This window comes from Atractosteus spatula, chromosome 3 (assembly GCF_055471065.1).
Source record: "Atractosteus spatula isolate fAtrSpa1 chromosome 3, fAtrSpa1.hap1, whole genome shotgun sequence".
Taxonomy (NCBI): domain Eukaryota; kingdom Metazoa; phylum Chordata; class Actinopteri; order Semionotiformes; family Lepisosteidae; genus Atractosteus; species Atractosteus spatula.
In genome coordinates this window covers 72,062,225-72,074,312 of record NC_142708.1, presented here as the reverse complement: position 1 = coordinate 72,074,312, position 12,088 = coordinate 72,062,225, and the positions used below count along the sequence as shown (strand labels likewise).

The 12,088-nt window shown below is 51.0% G+C and overlaps 1 protein-coding gene across 1 annotated transcript; it reads left to right on the top strand.

Annotated features, from left to right (window-relative positions):
• Nucleotides 1–3,230: 3,230 nt before the first annotated feature.
• Nucleotides 3,231–12,088, top strand: LOC148838668 (sushi domain-containing protein 6). Its single transcript, XM_088912362.1, has 5 exons — nt 3,231–3,448; nt 5,854–5,971; nt 8,306–8,506; nt 10,012–10,159; nt 10,605–12,088. The coding sequence occupies exons 2-5, from the start codon at nt 5,878–5,880 to the stop codon at nt 10,984–10,986; spliced, it is 825 nt and encodes a 274-aa protein (XP_088768488.1). The 5' UTR covers nt 3,231–3,448; nt 5,854–5,877; the 3' UTR covers nt 10,987–12,088.

The following is a 12,088-nucleotide window of genomic DNA, read 5'->3' as shown; positions in this document are numbered from 1 at the left end:
TGTAGTTTCTGTGTGAAATTAATGTTTGGACTTTTTTCTGTATTGTCTTCATGTGTGCACACATGTGCATAAGAACACAGCCCTAAGGCTTCCATTGCGTAGCGGTGCGATTCAGGTTTTACCAACTGTAGGCTCTTGTGTATAAGTCAACAGCAGACATGTCCTCTCATTTTTTTCTGAATTTGTTAAGGACGGATGCGGTTTTTTCAGCCCTGATGATGTTAACTGGGGATGCTATTGAACTCTGCACTAGAAGAGGGCAGGTCTGAGCAGGAATAGGTGTCCTCTGATGTCCCCGTTTGCCCTCTCTTCCTTAGTTCTTTGTTGACAAAGGGAGGCAGAGCTCTTGGCCTAAAAGGCCATTGTAGATTTTTTTTCCCGAGCTCTTGATGGAAGGCTTTTTGTCCAGTCATTTCTTCAAGCATCCCAAGAAATTGCCTACAGCCAACAGGCACAAGTGTTGGAGCTCATGGCTCCCTGATTGCTGCCCTGAGTGCCCAGACCTTAGTTTACACACCCGTCCTGGTGTCCGGAGTTTCACTGCCAGTCCTCCAGGCCGGCCAGGGCACAAACGAAGCTTTCAGGGACGGGACGCAGTGCCCGTCCAGTTTGGGACCGCCAACGTGACGAGGCCTGGACCCACCCTGGGAGCACAGGGACAGTGGGGAAGTGTGGAAGGGATCCCCAGACCCTCCGGCAGCTCTGCAGCTCAGTGCAGGAGCTGTGGCTCGTCTCTTAGGGCCTAGACACTGGTGCACAGACACACAGCAGGTTTCAGGTGAAAGAGCTATGTTTGAGAAAGCTGGTTACAGATGACGAGCAATGCCCAGGGGATCTGCCTTCATCAGAAGTCTTTTCAGCTTTCTATTACTTTCATTTTCTTTCCAGCTCTGGTGTCACGACCAGAGGTTAGGATTGAAAATAGATGGAGAGGAATCTGAGCTTAACCAGCTGACGAATGTAGTTTAGGGTGTTAAATACGTAGAAGACTTAACCGCCTTTCTGTACTGTATATGTGTGCTGAGAACTAACTCCTTGGACAAAATGTGATGGGCTTATCCCAAGTCGGTGATGTTTGGTGCAGCGTCCTGTTTGAGCAGGGAATTAACGAGGAGGCAGCTGCAAGTCTATCTGTGCGGCAGATCTAGTCCAGGTTAATTCCATGCTCGAGCCTCCTACAGCCATGTGGGGCTGAGAAAGGGGAGAGAACTGTTTTTAACTCCCATTGACCAATGGCCAGGTTTTCCCTCTTTCTAAAAATACAGAGGCAGGGAGATCTCTCAAACTGGTGCAGCACAGGGAGAGAGACGCCTGTCTACAGAGCAGGGTGAGCGCAGGGATAGGAGCAACGGCTTCTGTGGACCTTGACGGGGTGGAGACATCGCAGTGGGCGTCGTGTTCCTTGACCTTGACTTCTCCTGGGGAGTCAACTCACCGGCGAGCGAGCGGCATCTGCAGAAATGTTGCGCTGGACTCGTCCTGCCCGATCGGTCCCACTTGCCGGAAGCCGTCTTGTGGACGCCACCCGCTTCCCTTCGCCCGGATGTGTCCACTGTGGTCCTGCTCCTGCGAAATACTTTGCGAAACAAATGACGCAATAGCGCCCGTCTCGCGCGTGCTAACTCGTCGCCTCCCCGGGCACTGGGGACGGTCCTGCAAGTCACAACTGGACTTGTACCAGTATCCCCAGTCGCCACCTCCCAGGGCTTCGGCTTGAGGTGTTGAAAAATTACACAGCACTGAAGCCACGGCATCCTCTCCCGTCTTTAACGCCCTTGACACAACAGACTTCAAAACCGCTAAAAGTTTTTAAAGTACGCCTCTTAAAAACTTTTTGAAGTAACTCTTTAAATACAGCTGAAGTTGAACAGTATTAAAAAAAAAACAGTTCAATTTCAGTTCAGCTGTTTTTAACAAGTTATACACTTTGTTACTCTAGAATTGGCTATAACACCTTCCGTATTTCCCATTCTTGATGCTCATCGACGTTGATGACATGTGAGATCTCAGCTGTTAAAAGGTATGGGCGCTGAAAAGTGTCGTCTCGTCTCTCCTTGTCTTATTGCGGTCGCTATCGTGATCATCCGTGATCCTACCAGTTTATGACAAGACAGGCGTGGAGAAGCGAACTGGAATATTCCAGCTGCGCGCCGAGATGAAGCGAGACCCCACACGCCCGCAGCTCTTGTTGAAATAAGGAAATGACTCCGAAAGCAGAAGTCGTGGCTCGACAGCAGTCGGGAACCGAAAGTTGGCTCCTGGGCGATTGCATTGAGAAAGATTCCCTCCCGGAGTGTTCATCCGGAGCGTCTCGTCCGCACTCGGATTATCGCGAGTAAAACAACCCCCGGTCTCAGATCACTGCGGCGTTGTGCGCTTGTTTGAAACTGCCTGAGTCGCAATTCCAGATTCACGGACGATCTAACACGAATTCCTTACAACCTGCTACCTTTCCGCCGGGGGTTCAACACAGCTCAGGGGGTAAAGACACTTGCGGAGACGGGAGAGTGCGCCGCTCGGGGCTGAGTTTTACACCCGTGCCCATCAGACAAAAATAAATCACGAAATAATGCTTGTGTAGTTTTATATTCTTGTGTATAACTCAAGAATATAGGTCAAAGTGTGTGTGTGGGGGGGGGGGGGTGTAGGTTAATAGTCTTCCGAGGAACCTCTCGATTTCACACAACTGACGCAGCGTGGGACTGACCCCTTTCGTATACATATTGCGCTTTCGGGATAACCTTAGAAAGTTTTGCTAAACGTTCCTCGTCTGAGTCATTCGCTGTTGAAGTCTCGGCTCAAAACTGAGCCATTACAGAAACGCACCTTTTTCCACCGCAGAAAATGAACACAGACCCGGTATTTTATTTTTTTATTTTTTGCGTGCGTGGTAAAAACCCCAAGCCAGGTGGGTCCCGGGGTCGCAGGAAGCGCACTCGGACGCTTTTAAACAGCGGGAACGGCCCACGATACGAGCCAGGCACGACCGCACCAGCTGGAGCAAAAACGTACTCGAGTCTCGGCTGCCACGTAGGGAGGAAGCGGGCAAAGGAGACCGCCGCTGCCATCGGGGCAGAAGCGGGGGCGCCGACGTATTTATCTATCAAAGTTGTTCTGCAAAGCGGCCAGACTTCCCGAACGCCACGGCCCCACCGCGGGGCGGGGACTGTGACGTCAGAGGCGTGCGGGAGCCCGGAGCTCGAGGCAGAGTTAAAAGTCCCGGCCCGCAGCAGCTCGCGCCTACGACCGGCAAGACGGCTTCATCTCCGGACGGCGTGTGAAGGTCTCCCGCTCCTCAAGATTTTGTTGGAAAAATAACAAATATTCTGGCACTTATCCTATACAGAAAGGAGTGTGTAGTGGTGGTGGTTGGTTGACGCCGGGAATTGTTCCTCGTTTCTGTATAGCCGCATTTTTTTAATTACGAACCTTCTTGTAGAAGCTATAGGTGAGTATTGTACCTTTTTTTAAGATTAATTAAAAAAAATATCCAGGCTTTGTATTCTGGTTGTTAAATATCTCCCGATGTTGGTCGCTTTGACTGACCGAGGTGCGTTTCCTTGTTAAAGGGTTAGAAAGTTTGTGGGTTTTTGGAGTTTAATGATGACAGTAAGCCTCGCTCAAGACAGATGTAACTATCAAAACAACAGGCATGGCTGTCCACATGTAATAACTGTATTACAGCCTAAAACCGTTATACTTAGGTGAATGGGAAGGTAAACCAATGCATTTGGTGTAAAACAGAGTAGCGTCAACGGATTAGTTAATCCCGCTAGTCTGTGGAAGACGTGTTGAAACGTTTTTCCATCAATCTTTATCGCATGTGGTCAGGTTCCGGGTGTCACTCAGCTTTCCTGGAAAAGGAGGAGCCGCGGTCACTTGCTGAAATTCGCAGGTCCAGTGTTGAGCAAGCCCCTTCTGTCACTGTGTTAAGATGTCAAGGGACTGTGCCCGTTTCCTCGAAACGGAGATACTTGCGAGTCGCGTTGGCCTTGCTGAGCTCGGCTCGGCTCGGCTCGGCTCGGCTGGGCTGGGCTCGGCTCGGCTGTTTGAGAGAGATGGGGTCAGTAAGTCAGCGGGGAAGGAGAGCAGATCGCACCGTGAGCTAACTCGCATAGTTCTGCTGCTGCCGGGTTTCGCTCATTATCAGCCCAGCTACGCCGTCTCGCCTAGATGGACTCTAGCGCACACAGTGTGCGTTATTGACAGCTTGTTTTTAAAGGTACTCTCCTTTGGAGGGGGTGGAAATAAAAAGTTTCAGCTACACAATCTGCAATGGCAAATAAATAATTTCTTGATGGCCAGACAGTTTCAGTTTGACTGCCTGCGGTTAGCAGCTGTTGCGGGCATCACATAACAAACCTTCATAAGGCTGGCAATAGGGGATGTGTCTGAGTCATGTCTATTAAAAGCAATGCAACCGTGCATTGGCGCAGTTGATAGCAATATCTAGAGAATCAGTCCGTGAAGGTGCATGAGCTGGAAATATTATAATGGCCACGGCTGTGTACAGTACATACAGTCCAGGGGGTTCCCCATCGCAACTGCTGCAGGGTTGGGGTGAAATGGGACGGGATGTGGTCCCCTATAGTTTTCGGGGGTGCTGAAGGAGACCCAGCTCAGTCCAGGGTTCAGAGAAAGCTTCTGACCCCTCTCGCCGTGAGGCAGGACTGGGAAGCACTTTCTTTTCTAAAGAAAACTCCCAGTGGCTTTCACCGGCGGCACCAGCGCTGCTTCCGAGCAGGGTGGCTCCCAGCCGGAGCTCCGGCTCACAGTTCCCACACTTTTCCCTGAAGTGCTCTGGCTTTGCACACAGGACCCTGCCTGGTTTGCTCTGTGCTGTGCTGCACAGCTGTGCTGTGTTACCCCACTCCCCCTGCGATTTCCCCATGCTTGGCTGCACGGCGCTCAGCTGCAGTTTCCAGGGTGTGCCCCGATTTCTAGGCGCCCTGGTTTGTGGCAGTCGGGCAGCTTGCTTGTTGCTCTTTGCAAACCAGGAAAGCCCCTGCCTTTAGGTGTGGTGTTTGGGCAAAGACCCTTGAAAAACGCCAACACCAGAAAATGGTTCCCTCCAGTGCGTCAGTGGAAGGAGTCTAAAACGGGCAGTGAGACTCGAGAAAGGAGCAGTGCGATGCAGTTGATTTGTCTGATTGACCTGGGAAGTGTTTGCTGTGGTGAATTCATGTGACATAGACCTGTGAGAAAACAGTGCAGATCCAAACAGCTCAGAGGAAACCAGAGGAAAAGCAGACGGTGCATCTAGTCATACTGGGGCCTCTGCAGTCAGCTCCCCAAGGTGTCACTCTGTTCTCACACCCACTGGCTTCCAGCCTCCTGTCATGTCGTTCACAGCTGAGAAGGTGGGGACTGGCCCAGCCGCTCCAACTGAGTGGTGCAGCCACCAGCTAGACAGAGCTGCCTTTGAAAGAGATCGCTCGACACAAATGTGTATATACTGTAACTTGTTTTCAAGCCTTCTGCTACAAGACAAAACACTCCTGGTTGAGTTTTAAAGGGGTGTAAAGTCTACAGGTACAAAAGACAGAAACCAACTTAATCATAGGCATACAGACAAGCTGAGTTGGGGGGGGGGACAATGTTTTGCTTTTGTACAATTTTGCAGAACAGCCTGCAGCTTGTGAAACTAGGAGTGCATGGAAGCTCAGTGCAGCAGGAGCGTTACTGTGGAAGCCGGCGGCACCAGTCGGTCTGGACTCCTCCAGCTGTGTTTGCGCACGCGGACCAGGCAGCCTGGGCTGGGCTGGACTCCGCTCTGCGTTGAGTAGAACGTGAAGCGCCAGGTGCCCCCTCCCCCAGCAGGTCCTGATGGGTCCCCTGTGTCTGTCTCCGCAGGAAGAGGGCCACAGGGGAGTGTTGATGTCCTACCCGACGGTGTCCTCATGGCAGCGTGTGCGCTTCGCCCTGTGCAGCGCGGTCCTGGTGCTTGCCTGGCTACCAGATTCCACAGAAGGTACCGTCACAAATCCGCATTCTGACATCCCTGCTTTCTTTAGTAGAAGAAGTACAAAAGAGCCCCGCTATATGCTGACAAGCGGAGAGAGGCAATACTACTGCCACAAAACAGAGCCGGCACAAACACCCCCATGTGCTTGGCACATCTTGCCTTGTGGGTTGTGCAGGGTCCGATCTTAGGTGTTCTTGCAGAAGATGGGTAGTCACGCTGACAATGGAGAACTGCTGTCATCAGCTGCTTATTTTAATAAGGCAGGTCAATGCAGGGCTGCAAATTGTGGTGTCGAAGAAAACTCAGTCTTCACTCAGGTTAGGAGATTGTCAAATGGAGGTCTTTAATTCAATCAGCTGAAGGGGAGCATATCCCAGAGAAAGGGTTTCCTCTAGCACTCAGTAAGACATGCTCGCTTTAAGTTACACTTTCCTTTTGATACATTAAAAGTAGGCGAGACTTTAACATATCAAAGGAACAAACAGGGTGGGGGACAGCGTCAGAAGTCTTTCAAACCTAAACAAAACAGGACAGGAAGATGCCATTTGGCATCCTGCAGTCTGTTTCATTTCTCTCTGGTTGAATACACAGGTGTGAAGAATCACAGGCTTTAGTTGCAGAAAGACAGTGGTCTTGGGTGCAAACAAAAAACCTTTCCCGTGCATAGTCACTGTGTTGACCCTTCTCACTCGGTCTTCCACAGTGGTTTGAGTGTATGTGAGAGTGAAGACCTGTCTGCCTCTTCCCCCTCTGACAACCAGAGCAGAGTCTGTGAGCTGTGCAATGCAGTGTGATGCTCTTATTGTTGAATGTGCATAATATGGACATAGAGAAGCTTCCTGCTGGAGCAACATGACTACATGACTGCTTACTCCAAGATTTGTCATTTCGTGTCCAATCTGTAAAGAACAGGATCCTGCAGGCAGTACATGGTCTCTTCTTATTGCTACATTAATAATACATTTTATCTTTTGTAGTGCCTTGAGAAGTGGTTTCTCAAAGCTCTTTACAGTAAGAAAAAAAAGTAGACAATGAGAGAAGACACTATTACTGTAAGGATATGGAGTACAGTAGGAAAGCAAAGGGCCAGACCCAGAACCAGTCAAATAAAGGCCCTTCTAAAGAAGAAGGTTTTTAGTCTTGATTTGAAAGAGCTCAGGGAAGGTGACTCTTTGATATCCTTAGGGATAGAATTCCAGAGCTTTGGGGCGCAGGAGGAGAAGGCCCCTCACCCACAGTATGTAGACGGACTTGGTGTACCCCAAGTGAATACTTGCACAAGACTTGGTCAGGATTCTGGCTGCAGAATTCTGGACACACTGAAGTTTGTTCAATGTGGATTTAGGCACTACAGAGAGTAGGGCATGCATTGCACCAGCTGAGCTCTGCTGAAAAGCTGACAACATCCACACTGTAGGAATGAGAGGAATGGAGGAGCCCAGGGGGACGGGGTCTGGAAACCACTGTGTAAAATCGCTACAGTGCTCCACAGTCTCACTTTCACCATCTGGGTCATACTTGCACAGTCAGATCGCAACTTATTATTATGTGCTTCTAAAAACAGCAACCACATGTCTGACTTTTCAGCTAAGATATTATCAAGCGCAAGTTACTGTACATTATGCGCTCTGCAGCACTCGGCTCACAGAGGAAGCTGCTGAGCGGGGAACTGTTTGACTGAGGAAGTGTTGCTCTGGATGTCTGTCCTTTCATGGTGCTATGACACTCAGTGTTAACAGAGGGTTTTCATCTGTTGGGCCAGTCAGCGAGTTTTCATGTAGCACTCCGTGAAATTTATTCCTTTTTCTCATAAGAGGGAAGCAACCGTGAAGCTGTAAAGGTGTTCTGAAAACCTCAGCCACACCGTGCTTGCCTATTTGGTTTGTATCACTAGACGTGCGCTGTTCCTTCTCCAGGGCCATGCTGGGAAATGCGTGCACACTGTGAAGATGCCGTTATATCTTCGGACAGCTGGGAGGATTTCCTCTGGGGAAAATCATCCCGGAATTTCTTAAGTGAGAAATCGGGGTAGACAGAAGTCATTTGTTTGCTTTAATTCTGCCCACGTTTGTAGAATTTACGAGTTTTACTTGGCAGGGTACTTGACTCCAGGTGAAGTGTCTTTCTCAAGGGTACAAGAGCAGTGTCTCAGCTGGGACTCGAACTCCCCAGCCTTCCAGCTACGAGCCCCAGAATCCTGACCGCCGCTCCGAAGCGTGGATCCTCTGCCTCGGTCCAACAAGTCCCCCGCGGGCCTTCTGAGCCGTGGCCGCAGTCCAGACGCGGTCCCGTTCCCGAGAGTTTAACCCTCTCCCTCTCCCTCTCCCTCTCCCTCTCCAGGGCGGAACTGCAGCCACCCGCTGGTGCCGGAACACGGGGGGTTCCGCTGCCAGCCCTCCCCCTGCCGCGGGTTCCCCCACAACCGGATCATCCTCTACTTCTGCGAGCCCGGCTACTCCCTCCCGCAGGACAGCCCGGGCAGCGCCAGGTGTCGCCACGGCCGGTGGACCTCCGCGGTGCCCGGCTGCGTCTCCATCCCGGGTGAGGAGAGCGCGTGGGAGGCCCCCCAGCTGCGCTACAGCCGCGCCGGAGCCATTTGAAATCTCGGGGTGAGGGAAAGACCCCCACCCCACCACCACCACCATAGACACACACACCTCCCATTACGGCTGCATTTTCCAGCTCGGGCCGGCCGGCCTCCGAGCAGAGAAGACGTTGAGCTGCTCTGTCTGGTGAACCATTAAAAAAAAAAACAGAAGTCCACCTCCCCCTTTTTGCAGTCGGCAGACAAGTAGACGTTTGCGTGAACTCAGCCGTGGCTTTGTGATCGATCGCAGGCTTGACCGTGCCGGGAGACGGAAAACCTTACAGGAGTTTTCCCCTTGCCGGGCCATTTGCATGTTGTTCTAGTTTTCACTTTTTACCACACATGACAGAGGAGATTTCCCCTGATCTGCTGTAAGGGCTCTCACTTCTCCCCCAGCCCCCTGGGATCCGCTGTGCTGTGGGACTGCGGGTGCGGAACAGCTGCCCTGGGTCGCCCGGGAGGTACTGCCCTCCGGTGGTGGGCGGAGGGGGTCCTCTGCTGTACTTTGGGATCCTTTGCGATGAAAACCTTTTGCGAATGCAAGCTACCATTGTGTTATTAAATAAATGGAAAAGCACAGTGTAAGAGAGAAATAAACGACGTATAATCCGCCAGCATAAAAACAAAGGTGTCAAGCAACAGAATGAGCACCAATACATAAATAAAAGCCCGCTGGTTGTCAGTTGAGTCACTGCTGTGTTATCTACCACTTCCTCTTTCAGAGATAGGACAGGAAGCCTACATTAGGAACAGGAAGTCACACTGCTACTATGCACCCCAGCCTCTCCCCCCCCCCCCCATGAAAACAGACACTGCATCACAGAAAAGCGTGGTAACTCTGTCCCACTTCAAACCACTTCCTGTGTCAGGTGTGAGGGGAACCACAGCCCAGTCTTCACCCCCCCCCCCCCCCACCCAGGAGGAAGTGAGATGCATGCAAAAAATCTACCTGAGCTTCAGACTCTGGTACCATCTAACGAGTGGATTTGTTCTGCAGCAATGTCCAGTTATGAGAAATTCCACTCAGCTGGGCATGGGTGCTGGAATCAAAGATCTGACCTGTCCAAGACCAGACTTTCCAAGGTTAAATAACCGTTACTGATTAGTAGGCAGCACAATGTCTCTGTGTGTGGACAGGCACTGCTGTTTTCCCAGTCAGTCCTTCTTCTTAGAGACTCTTGGTTTTAGACTGCGTGATAACTTTGTGCTTGATTTGGAATGTGGGAGTGAGGGTATGTTTTCTGGAGGTGTCTTTATCAAAACCCTGCTCCTCATATCCTTGTAGTAACTCGCTGTTGGTCACTACTGAGCAAGTTATGATTTTGGATGTCTTCTAAAACCTGGAAGAGTAGATCCAGCCAGGATCGGGAGTGGCTCTCCTTTCTGCACCAGTTTGTCTCTCTCTTTCTCTTTCTCCGTCCTTGTTCTGTCCACCTGACCTTTCTGCTTGTGTCCGCAGGTTGGAGCCCTGACCCGGAAGACCAGAATACCAACACCAACACTCTTCCCGGCGTTGCCATGACGGCCGTGAGCGTGTCCATCTTCCTGGTGACCACCACAGCCTGCGTGGTGATCAAGTCACGCCTCCACCCGTGTCACTCGGAGAGGTAGCCCCACCCCTTGCCCTTGGCCTCCAGCCAATCACAGCTGGCACCCTGGCCTAGCTCAGCCAATCGGCACAACTCTCTCAAGAACATGGCTGCTCAAGCAGTCTCTACATTGTCTGTGTTATATATCCTTTTTTTCTGCAGCTTCAAAAAATTACTTTCCTAAAACCACTGCTTTTTTCCCCAGTTGTGTTATAAAAAAAAACACAATATTACCTTCCTGGCCAACTTCATCTTATCCAATCACAAGATTTTGTTAGTTAACAGTTTCAACCAATTTGTTTGTTTATGCACAAAATTAGATTCTCATGCCAATCAAGCTTGGTGACCAGTAGGGCCTGCTGTATGGAGTTTACACCCTCTTGATATTTTTATTTGTTAAATTGTATCCATAAAATCTAAACATTCAAATCTTTAACTCCCACTGTTTTTGCTTTTACACTAGGCGGTCTTCTGACCAGCTGGACCTGATGATTGACGGCGGGCCCGTTCCCCTTCCCTCCTATGAGGAGGCTGTGTATGGGAGCCGGGGAGAGCGGATCCCGCCCTCTCAGGGTCCTACTCAGCTCCTATTGGCTCGGGAGCCCCCCGGACTCCACCCTTCACACGCTGGCCCGGGCAGCCAACCAGAGACGACCTGCCTCTGCCCATTGGCCAATCAGACCACAACCCTTGCCCCGCCCCCTTACGAAGAGGTCCAATCAGAGAGCAGAGGAGGTGTCGGAAGGGAGTTCAGGCAGGAGCTGAGGATTGCAGTTGCTTCTCACAAAGACAACTCAGCTGACACCTGCTGCCAGCGGGGGACTGATAATTACAGCATGGTCTGAGAACTGAAAAGGCATACCTCCACATGTGTAGTGACATAACTAGCCTGGGCCGGTGCTCTGAATGTAGGTGCAGGCTCACCGGTGCTCAGGCGCCAAAAAGTGAATGTAATTCGTATTCTGCATCTGGCAAAGCCCAGGAGCCTGAGCTCTGCAGCGGGGCGTTTGCAGAGGTGTGTGATCGCCTCGCATCGATTGGTGTATTACCCCTGTGTTCCGTTTCCGCTCTCAGCCCAGTGGGAACCCAGCGGGAACTGGGCCGGTACTGTCTCCTGTCCGTGACAGGGCACGTGTGTTTGTAAATTACAAGACGGCTTGAAGGAGCTTGGCCGCAGCTCCCACGTTTTAATTTGATTTCGTCAAGAAATGATTTTTGCACCTAATTCCCAGTTTGCACTTTGTTTTTGGGGGGGGGGGGAAGTTTTTGCAGTTTTATTTTATTCCTGCTTGTCCGGTTTATGTCAAGGGCTGTGCTCGTCCTCCACTGGACACTACTTCATGAGCAGCACCGGGTGCGGTCAGCCCTGGGCTCAAAATACCGATTGCCTGTTCGCTTGTGAAGGACCTAGACAGAGCATAAACCCAGGAGAGTCCAGTTCGGTCTGCCCCCTGACCCAGCTACAACCCGCCTCTCGCTGCTGTTGCTCTCCCGAGTGTCTCCGAGTCCAGACCGTCAATACCATTCGACTGAACTGCTCCAGCGTCCAGCGCTGAGGAATAGCCACCCCATTCCACAGAGGAATGCGACCCGTGGCCCGATATGAAAAAAACGAAAGGCTGTTTCTTTTGCGTTACGACATTATGACGCGTCTGCTTGTCCGGTAGTGCTGAAAAGGCTGGAGGACCGCTCTGTCCGGACTCGCCGTGCAGCTCCGAGAGCCCGGGGGCCTCTGAGCGGCGGCCTGCTCCTGCTCCTGCTCGCTGCTCTCAACCCTCAGCTGGCCAAGGGAGATCTAGACCACGTTCGCGCACAAAAAGAAAAAAAAAGAATGTTATTTTAAAGAACAGATGGGGAAAAATCTAATATATTTTATGTAAAATTTTAGAGGATATAATTTCTATGGTGTGTTGCACGTACGGAAATAATAAAGGATAAATATTTTCT

Coding starts and splice junctions, on each gene's coding strand:
- LOC148838668 (XM_088912362.1), top strand. CDS start 5,878: ATGTCCTACCCGACGGTGTCCTCATGGCAGCGTGTGCGCTTCGCCCTG. Junction 5,972..8,305: donor GCTACCAGATTCCACAGAAG/GTACCGTCACAA, acceptor CTCCCTCTCCAG/GGCGGAACTGCAGCCACCCG. Junction 8,507..10,011: donor CGGCTGCGTCTCCATCCCGG/GTGAGGAGAGCG, acceptor TTGTGTCCGCAG/GTTGGAGCCCTGACCCGGAA.